This window comes from Caretta caretta, chromosome 14 (assembly GCF_965140235.1).
Source record: "Caretta caretta isolate rCarCar2 chromosome 14, rCarCar1.hap1, whole genome shotgun sequence".
NCBI lineage: Eukaryota > Metazoa > Chordata > Testudines > Cheloniidae > Caretta > Caretta caretta.
Window position 1 is genome coordinate 45,274,347 of NC_134219.1, and position 18,280 is coordinate 45,292,626.

Consider the following 18,280-nt stretch of genomic DNA (forward strand, 5'->3'; position numbering starts at 1 on the left):
GGTCATGGCTGCTGAAGAGCAGGTTGAAAACGGGGGTGGGGAGAAAGGGGGGACAGTTTGACACACAGGAGGGAAATGCCGGATTTCATCGAAATGTCAAAATTGCAAACCCAAATGGCAATCGTTGTTCAGCTTTCCGGCGATTGAAAACAAAATATTTGTTTTGGCTGAAAAGTTCTGGGTTTTGTTGTTGGTGTTGTTGGTTTTTTGGGGGGAGGGATAATTTGTCTGGTTTTGTGTGTGATGAAAACAAAAGGTTTGGGGGCTGCTGATTTCAGCCAAGGTCTGTGCAGCACTTGGCCCAATGGGGACCCCAATCTCAGTTGGGGTCAGTGCAGTGCCTGGCCCAACAGGGGCCCCGATCTCAGTCAGGGTCCGGGCAGTGCTGAGCCCAACGGGGGCCCCGATCTCAGTCAGGGTCCGGGCAGTGCTGAGCCCAACGGGGGCCCCGATCTCAGTCGGGGTCAGGGCAGTGCTGAGCCCAACGGGGGCCCCCATCTCGGTCGGGGTCAGGGCAGTGCTGAGTCCAATGGGGGCCCCGATCTCAGTTGGGGTCCAGGCAGTGCTGAGCCCAACGGGGGCCCCGATCTCAGTCGGGGTCAGGGCAGTGCTGAGCCCAACGGGGGCCCCGATCTCAGTCAGGGTCTGGGCAGTGCTGAGCCCAACGGGGGCCCCCATCTCGGTCGGGGTCCAGGCAGTGCTGAGCCCAACGGGGGCCCCGATCTCAGTCAGGGTCCGGGCAGTGCTGAGCCCAACGGGGGCCCTGATCTCAGTCGGGGTCAGGGCAGTGCTGAGCCCAACGGGGGCCCCCATCTCGGTCGGGGTCCATGCAATGCCCAGCCCAGCAGCAACCCCGATCTTGGTCAGGGTCCGTGGAGTGCCCTGAGGATAGAACCCCGAGTCCTGACTCCCAGCCCCCCAACCACTAGACCCCACTCCCCACGCATAGCCCAGTCCAAGTGCTACCGTAACACACATATCACTAGACCAGTAGGAGGACCGTGGGCCAAATCCAGACCTGTCAGATGCTTTAGAACGGGAGGCAAAATGTTTTTATTTCGTCTTACTACCATTTTTATTGTTATTTTTTGTATTATTTTCTCTGGAGCCTGGCTCTTGCCTGGACCTTGACCAAAACATTTGGACCTTGACAAAAAATAATGGACTATCCACGCACTGGACCCTAAACACGGAAGGTACATAAATTACCCCAAGCCTCCTTCTAACAATAACAGGCCTGGGGCCATCTGGCCTCGTTCCCACTTGAGCATCTGGTGGTTTTTATTCTCTTCAGCCCCCCCTTCCCCGCCCAGCGCCATCTTCCGTAAAGGAACCGGAAAGATGGGCCCGACAGACCGGGACGGCCCTGCGTGCTCGGGACTGCACGTCCATCCTGGCTTCGCGTCCCGGGCTGCCAGGTGTCCCACGCCCCAGACGCTCATGCGGTTCAGGAAGCAATTATGCTGATTAATAATAACACCTTGCGCTGCTATGGAACCTTTCAGTCTCAGGATCGCCCATAGTTTTACAAATGCTCATTAAGCCAATTAGCACGGTGCAGCCTTACCAGGGAGGAAAGGGCTCAGGATGGGGAAACTGAGATGTTAATTGAATGACAGCTTTGGGAATATGACCCAGGAGTCCTGCCTCCTACCCCACCCCCGCTCTAACCCACTAGACTCCACTCCCCGCCCAGAGCTAGATATAGAGCTGAGGAGTCCTGGCTCCCAGCCCTGCCCCCTGCTCCAACCAGTAGATCCCACTCCCCTCCCAGAGCTGGAGCGATAACCCTACTCAAGATTTCTTTGTTTACGCAGCCTAGGTTCGCATTACCCCTTTTGGCCATTGTGTCGCACCAGGAGCTTGTGTTCAACGGGTTATCCACCACGACCTGCTTCCCAGGTTCGAGTCCCCCATCCTGTAAGTACGGCCTGCACCCCTGTTTCTAGATGTCTACATTTTGCTGTATTAAAATATACATTGTTTGCTTGGGCCCAGTCTACCAAATCGCTCCGTATCAGTGACCGGTCCTCTTCATTATTTACCATACCCCCAATGTTTGTGTCATTTGTAATCCTGATCCATGATGATTTTATGTTTTCTTCCAGCTCATTGATAAAAGTCATTAGAGCAGGCCCAAGAACCAACCCCAGCAGAACCCCATTGGAAACACCCCTGCACGATGATCATTCCGTTTACAGTTACATTTGGGGAATGTGGGTTCAATTCCTGCTCCACCACAGATGACCTTGGGCAAGTCACTTAAGCCTCTCTGTGTTTCACTTCTGGATAATGGCACGCCCGACCGCCCGGGGTGCTCAGATAGCAGGAAAAGGGGGTACGTCAGAGACCCGGAGAATGGGGCAGCACTGTGTTGTATAATGGGACGAAGGCCTCGCATCTCTCAGAGCCTCGTAGAACAGCTCCACGGATGATTTCCCTCGCTTGGAGAGTCGCACAGGATAGGCCAGAACGTCCGGGTTCCTCTCCACTTCGCTGACCCTTGCCCGGACGTTATTCACCAGGTACCAGGCCTCGCCATTCCTGTCGGAGTAATGGTTCAATGCCAGGACAAGTTTTCTGACATACTTCCGAATGATTCTGTAGGTAGAGGAGGGAGAAATGGGGGTGGGTGGGTTCACCAGACAGAATTTCCAGTGTAAGACATTGTCAAAAACACACTTATGCTGCATCCCTCTCCGCTAGTGATGGCTACACATACAGGATAACAGCCTACTACTACTACCACCTAATGGAGCCCAGCCTTTAGCTGGAGTGGCAGAGGTCGGTGCCGCATTGCTAATGATCGTAGGTTCAAGCACACTGTGGGATTTCTTAGAAAAGGAATCTCTCATACGCTGATCAGAGATCATCAGAACTGACCCAAACCCAGAGCCCAACTTGGGTGGTGGCTGGGGGGAGGGGAGGGGGAGATTTCCATCCCAATTTCTTCCCAAATTCCTTCATCTCTGTGATTCACTGGTGACTACATGTGAAAGCGGCACCCCCTAGTGGCTGCAGTGCATAATGCAATAGAAGGGGCTGGCTGATGAATAAAGCTGGGTGGGAATCCAATTTACCGTTTCAGGGGAAATGCCGTGAGTTTGAAATTTGTTGCTGTTCTGAAATGAAAACAACCAAAAAAATTTCAACATTTCCTGTCAAATGGAAAAATTATTTCAGGCCAATAAAAACATTCTGTTCATTTATATTATTAATTAAATTAAATTATAAAATTATAATTATATTATATTATATGATATTAACATAAGAACGGCCACACTGGGTCAGACCAAAGGTCCATCTAGCCCAGTGTCTTGTCTTCCTGCTTCAGAGGGAATAAACAGAACAGGGACTCATCAAGTGATCCTTCCCCTGTCGTCCATTCCCAGTTTATGGCAAACAGGCCATCAACGGACCTATCCTCCATAACCTTATCTAGTTCTTTTTCTAACCCTGTTATAGTCTTGGCCTTCACAACGTCCTCTGGCAAAGAGTTCCACAGATTGACTGTGCATTGTGTGAAGAAATACTTCCTTTTGTTTGTTTTAAACCTGTTTTAAAACACAGGACCTTGACAAATGAGAGAATTGGCCTGAAATCAGCAAGATGAAATTCAATAAAGACAAGGGCAAAATGCTTAGGAAGGAAAAATCAAATGCACTGCTACAAAGTGAGGACTAACTGGCTAGGCAGCCGGACAGCTGACAAGGGCCTGGGATTTCTAGTGGATCGCACATTGCATATGAGCCAACAGTGTGACGGCAGCTGTGAGGAAGGCTAATATCGTTCTGGGGTGTATTAACAGGAGTGTCGTACGTAAGACACGGGAGGTCGTTGTCCCGCTCTGCTCCGCATTGGGGAGGCCTCAACTAGAATCCGGTGTCCAGTTCTGGGCACCGTGCTTTAAGAAAGATGTGGGGAAATTGGAGAGGATCCAGACGAGAGCAACAAACAGGATCAGAGGTTTAGAAAACCTGACCTAGAAGGAAAGGTTAAAAAAAACCTGGGTGTTTTTACAGCTTTCCAACGCAGGGGTTCTCAACCTGTTCCCCTCGGCTTCGGCTTCAGCCCGGGTGGCGGGGCTCAGGGCCCCAGGCTTCAGCCCTGTGGCAGGGCCAGATTCACCTTTTGTGGGCCCGGCGCCAAATATGGGCACCCCTGGGGGCAATGGAGCTGGTGCAGAGAGGTTGGTCCCCGGAACGAGGGACCGGCAGGGAGCAATGGGACATGGCATGGCGGGGGCGTCCCTGCTCCGCCCAGCCCCGCCCAGCGCGAGGGCAAACTGGCAGTTGCCAGATGCAGAGTGGCCTGCCCGGCCCTGTGCTGCCAGTGTGCCCCTTGCCCTTGGAGGTGGGCCCATGCTGTGCCCCCCCCCGCAACACCCCACCCCAGACTCCCTATGGCCAGAGCCCCCCCCCGACCCAATATGCCCAGCGCCCCCCTCACACCCTCCCACAAATGCACAGCACCCTGCACACCACCACCCCTGCCCAGCGCCCCCCTGCCCACACGGGCCACACCGCAACTGCCCAGCACCCCACACAGAACCCCCACTCCCTAGTGCCCCGACACACACAGATCTTCCCTGCCCCCTCACAGCCCAGCACCCCCCCCCAGTCTCCCCCAAGCCCCACGTCCCCACCCCCTGCCTCCCGGCCGCACTCACCAGCCCTGCTGGGGGGCGACTGTGTCCGTCGGCCTCAGCCGGCAGCGTGGCCAGGGCTAGTCTGGTTCCCGGGCCGGGAATCGCTGTGGCCCCTCGGGAGTGGTGAGAACAGCCAGGCCAGGGCTTGCCCCGGCCGGGCTCTCTCAGGACCCACTTGCCTGGAGGGGCCCAGCCAAGCCCCCCTCACTGCTCCCCCCCAAACTGCCCGAGGCTGGCCAGGCTTCTGCACCAGTCCCAGATGGCTCAGCATTGGGGAGACGGGGGGGCGGGGGGCTCCACAGATGGTGGGAAGCAGAGACTGCCCGGAGCCGGAGGTGCACTGGGGTCCGGCCAGGGGGCAGAGAGGAGCCGGCGGGTGGGGCCAGGGAGCGGAGCCCTTGGCGGGCCGGCCGAGAGGAGCAAGCGGGGGGCGGGCGGGGAGCCAGCGGGTTGTCGGGTTCTCGGGGCGCAGTGCAAGCAGAGCAGGCCGGGGCCCCTTCTGAGCATGGGCCCGGCTCCGTGGCGCCATTGTGAACCCGGCACTGGCCCCAGGCGGTGGGGTTTCGGCTTCCTGCCCTGGGCCCCAGCGAGTCTAATGCCGGCCCTGCTTGGCGGCCCCCCTGAAACCTGCTCACAGCCCCCCAAGATTGGCCGGCCCGGCGCAGCCCTCGGCTCGCCCTTCAGGCCGGGACCCCAGGGGGAGCGGCTGCCCTGTTCCCCCTGATCGCTCTCCACCTCGAAGGGGACCCCGACCGACGGGGCCGTGGCCCCGGGGGGAGGCTGGGGTGTAGGGGGGGGCCAACCCTTGCAGGATGGCCCTGGGGCCGCCGGGAACGAAAGGCTCGTGGTTCCCCAAGGATCACGTCCTGTGGGGAAAGCTCCTCCAGGGACTGGGCTCCTGCCTGGCTCGCGGCTCTGTCCCCGGGGTTGGGGAGCCTGGGGATGGGGGGTGTCCCCCCCCCTTGGCTGTCCCCACTAGAGGGCCCTGGTTATTGCACGAGCTGCTGCGTTTCTTCCTTGCACTCGCTGCTACCTCCGGGGGTTGAGTTTCCTGGGCGAGACGGATGCAGCTGCAGTTCCGGGAGCCAGCCGGGGGTTGAGCCGCTGCTGGCCGGGGTGGGGGGAGCCCTGCCTCCAAGCCCCCTCCGCGCCCAGCCCGGGGGTGGGGGGGCTTTCTCCGGGCTCTGCCCGCACCAGCCCCTGAGCCGGAGCCTGCAGGTGATGGGGAGACCTGGGGGCGGGCGGGGGGGGGAAGCGCTGGGGCTGGGGGCAGCAAACCCGCCCGGGAATCAGAGGCCAAGTCTCCCAGGCAGAGGGGGAAGGAGACAGAAAAGCGGGGGGGAGGCAGGAAAAAAAAAGGGGGGGCGGAGTCAGAAGGGGGGCAAGATACTCCCAGCCCCCCGCAAATCTGCCCCGGTCCATTGGCATCACCTTGGACAGACTGACTTTCCTGGGGACAAGCTGAAGAGCTGAGAGAGGAAAAGCCAGTTCCTGCCCCCAGCCCAATCTAGGGGATTGTGGGGGGGGGGGGAGGGAGGATGCGCTGCTTTGTGGGGGACAGTGCCAGGGAAAATCCCCCAGAACCGCCCCTTTGATTCGGCCCTTTTCTAGCGTTTGCCTCGGAGACACTGTTCCTTGGCAGGGGGTCCCCGGTGGGTTTCGTCCTGCTGGGAGGGGCCGGGTCTGCGCTGGAAGAAAGAGACCCGGCGTTGGGGTCTTAAAAACGTCCAGCAAGGAACAGACAAGGAATTGCCAGGCTGAACCGGAGCAGGGGCCTTTATGGTGCCACCAGCCGCTCCAGAAAACCACCTAGCGCACTGGGTGCTCGACCCTTTTCCTCATTTGCGGACCCCCTAAAAAGTTTCAGATGCAGGTGTGGATCCCTTTGGAAATCTTAGGCGTAGTCTGCAGACCCCTGGGGGTCTGCAGAGCACAGGTTGAGAACCAGTGGCCTATGGTAACGACAACCTTTCGCGGACCCCTTAGACATAGTCTGTGGAGCCCCAGGGATCTGCGGACCACCGGCTGAGAACCACTGGCCTACCAGACAATGGTGGACACAGGTGCCTCCCTAACCCTCTTAGCCAGGGGTTAGTGCAAGTCCTGAAGGATTCGGGGTTAGATCCCGTCCCAACCACCGGCTTATGTCGGTCATCCTTCCACACTGTATAAAAATGCGCATATAGCATTACGAAGATTGAAGTCTGGACAGCTGGATCTGACGGCATAAACCTAAAGACCCAGCTTCCGTAGCTCATAATCTGTGGCCGACAGGGTGAAGCCAGTTAGGGGGATGGGGCAAAATCACCTGTTGTTAGCCTGCAATATATACTGTTTGAGGCATTGGCTGTTGCACAGTGCAGTCACTAGAGGGAGACAAAAACACACATGGTATTAGCCTTGGGAACAGAGGCATTGGCTGTTGCACCGTGCAGCCACTAGATGGAGACAAAAAACTTAAGTGGTGTTAGCCTTGGGTACACTGAGGCACTGGCTGTTGCACGGTGCAGCCACTAGAGGGAGACAGAAACCCCACCTCGTGTTCTCCTGGGTTAGACATCCCAGAATGGGAGGATGGGATCAGAGTAGTTCCAAAAAAATTTCCAAGAGAACATTTTCCCACTGGAAAATGCCATTTCTTCGACATCAAAACATTCTGCGGGAACTTGTTGGTTTCTGCAGAAATTTCATTTCGGAACGACTGGTTTTTTCCCACGTTTATTTGGTTTTCTGTTCTATTATAAAGAACAATAGAACATACCATTTAAAAAAGCCCAAATCAAAATGAAACATTTCAGTTTTACTGAAATAAGACATTTTGGTTGCCCCGACAGAAGGCGATTTTTGTTTTGGTTTTTTTTTTAAACAGGACATGGGGACATTTTTCTCCTTGCGGAATGAAAGCCAAATTTCAAAATCCCAGGATTTCCCTTGAAATGGAAATTCTGGTGCCCACCCAGCTCGAGTTGGGACGGAGCCCTAGTCCCCCCCAAAACAGGGGAATTGCTGATTTCAGGAACCGCCACCAGATTCCAGAGCAAAGCAGCCAGCCTGCCACCCTGAGCTGGTGAGATTTTCCAGGGAGCAGCTGGTACTGAGTGGGGGGTGCTTCTTTTTTCCCCCAGGAGCTGGTAGCTTTCCATGAGGAGTCGGCGCCTCTCTGCAGGGTGCAGCGGGCTGGCGGAGAGCCCTCCGCAGGGACGCCATGCAGGAGAATTATGAGACGCTGATATCTCTGGGTAAGAATTCACTCTCCCTCGCTTAGTGGTTTGTCTAATAGGCCTGAAGAAATGTGACCGCCTTGGATTCCTGCAGGGAGAAGATCAGCCCCTAGAGATCCCATGAGAGACAGAGAGAGAGAGACCGTTTTCCACACCACACACCCCTCTTCTCCCTGAGGGACATTCAGAAACAGCCAAGTTGCTAACCTCCCCAGAGACTTCAGTGGGGGCAGAAGGGCTGTAGGTACTTGTGCTTCACAGTGACTAGCAGGTTTGCACCTGTGGCTAGCAAGTATCCGCTCAGTTTTCCCCAGCCCTGCCTCCTTACAGATTTCCCCTTGTCTCTGCACCTGGAGAATCCAAGCCAGAGATCTTTCCCCTGCAGAGTTCTTTTACTGCGCATTAAGCCCGGGCTCTGACTCTGGTTTCAGCCCAAGCCCCTCTTCTGTCTGCACATTCTGACTCAGGTCGGTGAGCACGCAGGACCGAGGACCCTACTTAGAAGGGTGGCCCGAGTCCAAGCCCTGTCGTTTTGCAGTGTGGACACAGCTCAAGCCGCAGACCTGAGCGCAGTGTGGACGTGTTGCCCCGGCTCTGAGACCCGGGGCTAGCAATTGTAAGCCCAGATTTACAATGCAGTGCAGACACTCAAGCGCCGACTTGGAAACACCATGTTCAGAAGCCAGGATCCAGATTGACAGTGTGATGTGGATATGCCGTGAGCTCTTGCTGTTTGAGCAAGCCTGGTGCAGTGGTGAGGGTCTTTGCATTGGGTGGGGGAAACCAGCCTTTGATTCCCTGCTCTGCCATGGACTGTGTGTGCGTGATCTTGGGAAGTCACTTAGGGAACATCTACATGGCCAACGACAGCCCGCCCCCGTCCCTAAGCTTCAGAGCCGAAGCTCCGACCTGAACGTCTACATGGCTATTTTCAGCGCCGGAGTGAAGTCTGTCAGCATGGGCTCTGGGACTCACTGCCGCGGACTGCTGCTTGCAGTGTAGACACACCCTTAGTGTTTCTGGACCTCAGGTTCTGGTCTGTAACACGGGGATAACAGCTCTGCCCTATGTTTAGGGCCCACCAGATTCACAGCCCTGAAAAATATGTCACGGACCATGAAATCTGGACTTCTGTGCGCTTTTACTCTATGCTGTTGGGTAAAAGTATACAAAAGTACACAACGTTTCTCAAACTGGGGGTCCCCACCCAAAAGGCTATTGTGGGGGGGGGGGTGTCACGGTATTGCCACCCTTCCTTCTGTGCTGCTGCTGACTGCAACGCTGCCTTCAGAGCTGAGCACCCAGCCAACAGCTGCTGCTCTCCGGCCCCCCAGCTCTGACAGCAGCACAGAAGGAAGGGTGGCAATACCGTGATCCCCCTACAATAGATTTGCGACCGCCTTTTGGGTCGGGACCCCCAGTTTGAGAAACGCTGAACCTGAAGAGCTTTGCGTGTTTCTATTTTGCCGTTTTTAACTACCTAGTCATGTTTGGTTACAGCACCGTGAAATTTAAGATTTAAATATCTGAAACCGTGATGTGCAAGATTTTTAAAACGTAATGGCCGTGAAATTTACGCAAATGGGCCATGAATTTGGCAGGGCCCTACCGATATAGAGGACAATATGTTATTCACCGACAGCAGTCAAATCCTGTCTATGTCGGAAAACATCAATTTCATCGCACATGCACAAAGCAAGGAAAATCTATTTCATAAGAACATAAGAACGGCCCTACTGGGTCATCTAGCCCAGTGTCCTGATCTGCGAAGGTCCATCTAGCCCAGTGTCCTGTCTTCCCACAGTGGCCAATGCCAGGTGCCCCAGAGGGAATGAACAGAACAGGTCATCATCAAATGATCCATCCCCTGTCACCCATTCCCAGCATCTGGCAAACAGAGGATTTCCAGTGATAATCATCAAAATTCGTGGCTGGACAAAGCAAGGAAAATGCTGCTGGAGAACTTAGTAGAGTTTGATTTAAGGCAATTTACTTGGTAGATTCCTAGGCCAGACGAGACCACTATAAACATTTCGTCTGACTTCTTGTCTAATACAAGCCAGAGAACTCCCCGAAATAATTCCTAGAGCAAGATCTGATGTGAGGTTGACCATTTGTGTGTTAACCATTATAAAACTTTAACTTTCTGAATCGCAATGTCTACTGTCATTAGAGAATTATTATCGGGGGTCGCCCCCCATAATTTCCCACAACCGTGGGCACTGAAATTGGTGATAATTTTTAAAAATGCTTAAAAATAAACCTGGGTGTTCTCCATCAAAATGATACCAAAATAAAAATGGAATTCTCCCAAAGCCTAACTAGAGACTGAAAGGAGCTCAGATGTTGTGGCAATAAGGAGCCACGTAAGAGAGATCTGAAGTCCGTGGAAAGTCAGTGGTCATGCAGCAGACCCTGCACTGTTGATCTATCTTCTTTTGCCTTGCGCTGCTTTTGCTAAGGGAGGGGGAGCTGGGCTGGTGGTTGTCCCAGGCAAGACCACCCTGGCCTGCAGTGCGTCTAATCGCCGTCTCATCCGTTTCTTGTTAGCAGAAGAGATGGCCATCAGCATGCCGCGGATCACCGCGATGGCCGAATCCCACCGCAGGGAGCTGGTGTCGGGTAAGTCCCTGCAAGTCAGAGGCGACGAGAGATTTGCAAAAGTCGTTAGTGACTTAGGAGGGTGGGGGCCCCAATTTGAGCCACCTCTCAAGGAGGCCTGAAAGCCCTGAGCAGAGCTGGATTAAATGTCTCAGATTCACTTTTTTGTGGAGGAAAACTGCAGCGACAGTGACCCCGAAGCGTTGTGCGAATTGGTGCCTGTTGCGGCCGAAAAAAAAAAAAAAAAATTCTGGAAAATTGAAGCGTTTTGACTTTTTCCCAAACGAAACTGTTCAATTTTCCGCTTCGAGAGGACATTTTGTTTCAAACGTCTCCTTTTCCTTAAGTGAACAAATGAGCCAGCAAAATCGTTCCAGAACGGTCAAAATCCAAACCCAAGGGTTGGCATTTGGTCAAAAGGAAATGTTGCGTTCGACCCCAAATGAATGGGGTTTTTACCGTTTTGGTTTCCCCAAAATTAAAAAAAAAAAAAGTAAATCATTTTTGGTTCGACCCGAGACTATGTTTTCCCCCCTCAATTTCTTTGGAACAGCCGGTGAACCAAAATATCTGTATTCACCCAGCCGCCCTCTGCCCTTTAAGGGATGTCAGGTTCTGGTTGTCCCAGTAATAGAATGATGAGTGGCTCTTGCTACTTCAAGCCAACGGGATTTTGTACTTGATCTATTGGCTGAGGGGCTTCCATGGGGAAGGCATTCGCCCAGCTGAATAATTCAGCCTGGAATTTCCAAAAAATCCTGACGGATTCCTGTGTCCAGATCCCACAGGATTTGGGCCCACAATGATCATCTGCTGCCTTGGGCTTTGAAAGGGAGTTAGGGAAAAGATACTGGATTTGTATCATTTTCCCTTTGCATCTTTCTGATCCGTCTACCTAGGTCAAGGTGTCAAATGCATGTCGTGGAGATGGTCCAATCCCCTTCTAATCATGGACCATGTGCTGGAGTCAATCCATGTTTCTCACTGTGTCTCCGTGCAGTGCCTGGCACGATGGGGCCCTGATCCCAGCTGGGGCAGGGACTGTCTCCCGCTGTTTGTCTGTGCAGCGCCCGGCACAATGGGGCCCTGATCTCAGTTAGAGCCTCTATGTACTGCTGTAAAACAATCAACCCAGCCTGATTAGTATCCCATCAAAACTTAATCTGTCCTCTTCTCTCCTCCTGCCAGCGGGATTTCCGATTTCTAAACCTGACCTGCTCTCCTGGATGGAACGAGGGGAAGAACCATGGGTCCCAGATCTCCAGGCCTCTGAGGACGGGGAGATCCCGAGAAGTAGCAGCCCAGGTGAACAGGAGTAAAGCCAAGGAGAAAACCACATACGAGTGAAATATTTAGACTGTGAGCTTTTGGGGGCAGGGACAGTCTCTCACTGTGTGTCTGTGCGACAACGGGGCCCTGATCTCAGCTGGGGCAGGGACTGTCTCTCGCTGCGTGTCTGTGCGACACCGGGCACAACGGGGCCCTGATCTCACTCAGTTTCTCTAGGTTCTGCAGTGGGGAGATCCTCCTCCCTGGTGACTCACATCTGGATTCTCTTTCCCTGTAGGCGAAGGGTCAGCGAGCGAAGAGGAGGAGGAAGAGGAAGAGGAAGAGGAGGAGCAGCCACCAGGATCTCCTGGGAAAACAGAGGTGCAGGGGACATCCCCGGACAAAGAGGAGGTGGAGAATCCCAGCCCGGGGCCGGATGGGAAGCTCCAGAACTTGGAGGGGAAGAATCAGGACAAACCTGCAGGCCAGACGGTAGTCCCCAAGCAGCTGCCGGCACCCGCGGGGGTGGACAAGGCATTTCGCTGCGCCGAGTGCGGGAAGACCTTCAGCCAGCGGTCCAACCTGATCCGGCACCAGCGCCTCCATGCCACAGACAAGCCCCACAAGTGCCCCGAGTGCGAGAAGAGCTTCAGCGAGCCGGCGGCGCTGGCCAGGCACCAGAAATCCCACGCCGCCGGGAAGCCCTTCCAGTGCGGGGACTGCGGGAAGGGCTTCAACTGGAGCTCCCACCTGGAGCGGCACCGGCGGGTCCACACCGGGGAGCGGCCCTACGAGTGCGAGGACTGCGGGAAAGGCTTCAGCGTCAGCTCCCACCTGGAGCGGCACCGGCGGGTCCACACCGGCGAGCGGCCCTACAAATGCGAGGAGTGCGGCAAGCGCTTCACCGTCAGCTCCACCCTGACCCAGCACCGCCGGGTCCACGCCGCCGACAAGCCTCACCGGTGCCAGGACTGCGGCAAAGCTTTCGGGCTGGGCGCTGCCCTCCTGGCCCACCAGCGGAAGCACCGGGGGGAGAAGCCTTTCCAGTGCCCCGAGTGCGGCAAAGCCTTCAGCTTCACCTCCCACCTGGAGCGGCACCGGCGGGTCCACACCGGGGAGCGGCCCTTCCAGTGCGACGACTGCGGGAAGAGCTTCAGCCGCAGCTCCCACCTCTACCGGCACCGGCGTGTCCACACCGGGGAGAAGCCGCGGAAATGCGCCGACTGCGGGAAGAGCTACCACCTCGGTGCCGCCACCGTAGCCCAGCTCCAGGCCGCGCCCGCCGGCAGCGGGAGGGATCCCACCAAGTGCGCCGACTGCGGGCGCCGGCGCGTGCCGCCCCCGGTCCCCGTGCCGGAGCCCCCCCCGGCGCCTTTGGGCTGCGCAAATAAGCCCCACAAGTGCCCCGAGTGCGGGAAGGGCTTCGGACAGAGCTCCTCGCTGGTGAAGCACCAGCGGATTCACACCGGCGAGCGGCCCTTCCAGTGCGGCGAGTGTGGCAAACGCTTCGGCTGGTGCTCGGCCCTCATCAAGCACCGGCGCATCCACACCGGGGAGCGGCCGTACCGCTGCGGGGACTGCGGGAAGGCTTTCAGTGTTAGCTCCCACCTCGACCGGCATCGCCGCGTCCACGCCGGCGACAAGCCACACCGCTGCCCTGAGTGTGGGAAAGGCTATGGCGAGCCGGCGGCGCTGGCCAAGCACCAGAAGTCCCACGCCGCCGGGAAGCCCTTCCAGTGCGGGGACTGCGGGAAGGGCTTCGCCTGGAGCTCCCACCTGGAGCGGCACCGGCGGGTCCACACCGGCGAGCGGCCCTACGAGTGCGGGGACTGCGGGAAGGGCTTCAGCGTCAGCTCCCACCTGGAGCGGCACCGGCGGGTCCACACCGGCGAGCGGCCCTACAAATGCGAGGAGTGCGGCAAGGCCTTTGCCGTCAGCTCCACCCTGGCCCAGCACCAGAGGGTCCACTCCGGCGGCCGGCCCCACCGCTGCAAGGACTGCGGGAAGCGGTTCGCGGCGGGGGCCCAGCTGCTGGCCCACCAGCGGGCCCACCGGGGCGAAAAGCCCTACCCCTGTGGTGTCTGCGGCAAGAGCTTCGGCTTCATCTCCCACCTGGAGCGGCACCAGCGCGTCCACACCGGCGAGAAGCCGTACAAGTGCCCCGACTGTGGCAAGGCCTTCAGCCGCAGCTCCCACCGCAACCGCCACCAGCGTGCCCACGCCACCGCCACCCAACACCGGCCCTTTAAGGGAGGGGGCGTGGCTGAGGCGGAGAAAGGCTCCGCCCCCGCTGTCCCGACCAAACCACAGAGAGGCCCGGCCGCCGCCGCCGGTGCCGAGGCTGCCCTCTCCCTCCTGCCAACCTGGTGGGGGGAAGGGGAGAGAAGGAGCAGCCAGCCCCCGGCCTGGGCGGAGGACGCCACAGCAGCATCCGTGCCCTTCCCCCACGCTGCCGGGGGGCTGCGGGGGTGGGGCATGAAAGCCTTCCCTGCCCCGGACGTGGCTCCCACCCCATGGCGGCTGGGGGATGGCAGCTCAGGCTGGGCTTCCGCCCTGCCCCAGGAGGCCTGGCCCCAGCTGCCGCCCACTTCCTAACCAGCCTCCCGTCCTCCTCCGGAGCTGTTTACCGGGGCCAGTGGCTCCCCGCCCCCTTCCCAAAACGGGGGACGGACAGCAGGCCCTCCTCTCTAGACTGGCAGGCCCCCAGGAAGGGGACAGACAGTGGGTGCTCCTGGCAGCTGTTGGGCGCTAACCCAGCCACCCCACAGGGCAGGGAGACAGCCTGACCAACGAGAGGTGGTCTCCCGCCACGCGCGCACCCACCCACTCCCTGTCCCATGGCCGCCCCTGGCCTGAGGATGTGTCACCCCAGAGAGCACCAGGCTCACCCCCGGATCCCATGCCTGAGGGGGATGGGAACCAGAGCCAGAGGGGAGGAGGTCACTTGAGTAGCGGGGAGGCGTGGGGGGTGAGAATTTGCAGGGGAGGGGGGGTGAATTAAGCACCTGGAGCACAAAGGAGGAGGTGAGGACGAGGTGCTGGGAGGGGGCTGCATTGTGCGTTTGGGGGGTAGGGTTGCCACCAGTCCGGTTTTCACCCAGACAGGCTGGCTTTTGGCTTGTGTGTCTGGGTGCCATTTGACAGGCCCTGATGGCCGTTTTTTTTAAGGGTGGGGGGAAGAGGCGGAGCAGGGGTGTGGGACATCAAGGAAAGAGGTGAAGAAGTGGGCAGGGCCTTGGGGGAAGAGACGGAGAAAGGGGAGGGGCCTTGGGGGAAGAGGCAGAGAAGGGGGCAGGACCTTGGGGAAGAAGCCAAGCAAGGGGTGGGGCTTCAGGGGTCCAGTTACCAGCCATTAGAAAGGTGGTCAACTTATTGGGGGGGGCTGGCAGAGGTGCGGACTTGTATTTGGGGAACTGGGGGGGATGGTTGATGAGGGGTGCAGGCGACTGGGGTGCTAGCAGGGCCAAGGAGAGCCTGCCTCTGACTGAGCATTGTGGGAAGGAAGAATCTCATCTCCACACTCAGCTGAGCGTCACATTTGTACCATTCCCCATCAACCAGCCCCCCCAACCTGAGTGCCTCTTTTATATGATTCCCCAAAATCCTGAGTGGTACATTTATACTGTTCCCCAATAACCCCCCACACTGTCACATTTGTACCGTTAGGCGAGTGATCATTCACATTTCTGATTCAGGGAACGTTTCACAGGAGGCTCCAGGATTTTCGCCAGCACCAACGCTGACAATTGAGCATGTGAGGCAGAGACCCCCACGGGGGAAGTAAGTGAGACTCCGATCCCATTACCAACATGAGATACAGTCAGGCGTGAAAGGAGGAGAGGTAGGGAGGCTGGATTTGGGACAAGTCCAGGTTTGCTCTTTGGAAGTCAGTGTCTGAGCACTCGTTGCACGGGTGAGAAGCCAGAAATATCTGGGGCGGCAGGTGCCGATCTCTGTGTCTACAAATGATGCTGCAGAAGGACTAAAGGGGGGTGTCTCCCCCAGTTCCTCAAGAGGGCAAATCTGACCTGAGAAGGGAGCCAGAAGAGATAATAGTCCAGGCCGCATCAGAATGCAGGCCAATCCCCTCCACTGAAGCTGCAGAAAGGCCTGACAGCCCAGCTGTTGTCCAGGTGGGGACAACAGAGACCCTGTCTGTCACACTCACCCCCTCAGGTACACTCGCAGCAAGGGGCTAGAACTGGGATTGAAGACAGAGACTCTGCTGGAACCTGTCCCCTGTCTGAGAGAGCGGCTGCCAGCAGAGAAGGAGTTAACATTACAATATCCTGTAACTGTAACAACTGATTCCTTACCTCTCACTAAACCCAGATCCTGGGATTTCCTGGGGCTGGGACATTTGCTTTTAGAACTGGATTCATTTGTCTGTCTGTTTGCTTGTCATTCCTTTTAACTTAGTAAAATGCTCTTTACTGTTTGGGGTGACAGGACCTAGGATCAGCCAAGGACTCTGATATCTTTCCCCTGTAAATGCAGCCTGCCTGGATCGGGATCAGTGCATTCAGCTTGGGCAGAAGGGTTCTTTAATTTTATTTCTTGCTTTTCACTAGCTGTAATAAAGTAGCACTTACGTTTCCAACATTCCCAGAGTCCGGAGTCCTCTGTTCTGAAAAAACTTGAGTCACAATGGGCCTTAGATGGGGTGCAGGAGTCTCCCAAAAAGTCAAGACTTTATACTTAGATTGTAAACTCCTTGAGACAGAGACTATCTGGTCTCTATTTTGTACAGCGCCAGGCACAGCGGGGTCATGGTCCGTGACTGAGGTTCACAGGCACTGTAATAATATAAATAATCAATGATAGTATTAATTTGATTTCAATTAGAGAATGAGAAAAGTTTCATATGGAAAAACAAATCCTTAACTCGTTTGAGTTAAGGTTCTATTTTTTTTCCTCCTCTTGGACATTCTGAGGCCAGAGTTAAGGTTGTTTTTCTTTTCTCCTCTTTGGAGTTACTAAGATCAAAGTTAATTTTTCTCCTGCCGAAGTCAGGGTTAAGGTGGCTTGTTAGTTTCAATGTGCAATACGCAATATTTGATTTGAGTGACTCTCTGAGCCATGTGGATATTTCACTATTTAGCTGCTCTTCTTTTCATCCTTCCATGCCATTGTTTTAAATCTTTACGGTTTTAATTAGCTGCCGAGGTTTTTTTTTAAACAGGAAGGAGCAACTTTAACTTGATGTTAACTCAGATTTTTGATTCTTGATGAGAATAAAATGCCATCATAGGGTATCAACCTACGACATCAAGTATAGATGTGAGATGTGTAAATCTATACCTGTGTGTATTCCCCTACAAATAAATATGATTCATAGTTTCTCTGGCCAGAAGGGACCATTGGGATAATCTAATCTAACCTCCTTTTATACCACAGGCCAGAGTATTCTCCCAGAATAATTCCTAGAGCATATTTGGTAGAATAATTTAGGGTATTAATTTTGGGTACCTCACGCTCCTTTCCTACCAATGCTCTCAATAAAGATGAAGCGACTCAGCAAATAAGGTTACCTGAATTTCCTGTAGGTTTGCTGGTTGGCAAGGGGAAACTGAACGGGCCCAGGTTTGTTTGTTTGTTTGTTTATTCTGGGAGCAGAGCAAGAGAAGTTTGTGAGCAGATGAGCTGCCTGAAAAGGAAACTACTTATATTGGGCTAAAACCGCAAGGCTGGGGCGGAAACAGGTGGATGAGAACAGAACTGATGAGGCTGGACTAGACGAGGCTATTAAGGGGGGGGGGGGAGGTGTTTCGAATGTTAGTTGGAGCGGACCTGTGTGAAAACTGCTCCGGTGAGGTCTGGCAGAGAGCAGGTTGATTCGGTGGCGTCCGGCTCTGCTTTACATAAAGCCCTGGTGGGCGGGGGAGCGAGTGCAGCAGTGAGGATGAGCGGGGAGCGGCGCGGTCGCTTGGCCGCGGTAGGGGAGCGGCTGGCGGCTATTGCCCGCAGCGCGGTGGCGGCGGGAGTCGAGCTGCGAGCCGCGTTGCAGGAGGAAGGACCGGCGGGAGTAGCTGCAGCGGTGGAGCCCGAAGGCGGCCAGGTGCTGCAGCCGGAGAAGATTGGGGCGAGCTCGTCCGTATTGGCTAGGCTGGGTGAGCTCAGGCTGAAACCGCTGAGGAGTGGGGGCGCAGAGCGGCGCCCAGGTACTTAAAGGGGGTTGGGGAAAACTCGGGGGTTTTTTCTGGGGATTAGGGTACAGTGAAGTACACAATAGAGGCAGTTTAGTAGGGTAGGGCTCTCTAGATTGCTAGGGGAGTTTTAAAGAAAACGTGGTTTGGAAAGTGTTGCTCGTCTTTATGCAGCTCGTCAGTATAATTCTGAATAGATTGTCCTCTTGGGTTTAGTTTGTTTTATTTATCTTTGGTTCATTTTTTTGCAGTTAGGATCAGCCGTTCACCAAACACCTATATCTTAATTCTGTGTGTTTTTTCTTTTACTCTTTTTTTTGGGGGGGAGGATAGAAGTGGGTTGATTTTTCTGTTCTTTAACATTGTTTTGTAAAGAAACATCCTGATCTTTCTGC

At 55.6% G+C, this 18,280-nt stretch overlaps 1 protein-coding gene and 1 long non-coding RNA gene across 5 annotated transcripts; one reads left to right on the top strand and one right to left on the bottom strand.

Moving 5' to 3' along the window:
• Positions 1–1,029: 1,029 nt before the first annotated feature.
• Positions 1,030–5,688, bottom strand: LOC125621641 (uncharacterized). The gene is made up of 2 exons (XR_007352526.2): positions 4,670–5,688; positions 1,030–2,601 (listed from the first exon to the last, which is right to left on the bottom strand). It is a non-coding gene; the product is annotated as an uncharacterized LOC125621641 (long non-coding RNA).
• A 47-nt stretch (positions 5,689–5,735) lies between these two features.
• LOC125621537 (uncharacterized) lies at positions 5,736–14,715 on the top strand. Of its 4 annotated transcripts, none has more exons than XM_048818414.2 (5): positions 5,736–5,866; positions 7,774–7,887; positions 10,423–10,491; positions 11,659–11,775; positions 12,038–14,715. In XM_048818414.2, exons 2-5 carry the CDS (start codon positions 7,854–7,856, stop codon positions 14,332–14,334), a joined length of 2,517 nt encoding a protein of 838 aa, XP_048674371.2. In that variant the 5' UTR covers positions 5,736–5,866; positions 7,774–7,853; the 3' UTR covers positions 14,335–14,715. The 4 variants fall into 4 exon arrangements, with proteins under 4 accessions (XP_048674371.2, XP_048674369.2, XP_048674370.2 ...); XM_048818412.2 differs by having other exon boundaries at positions 10,420–10,491; positions 12,038–14,714; XM_048818413.2 differs by having other exon boundaries at positions 5,737–5,866; positions 7,777–7,887; positions 10,420–10,491; positions 12,038–14,714.
• The last annotated feature ends 3,565 nt before the right edge of the window (positions 14,716–18,280 follow it).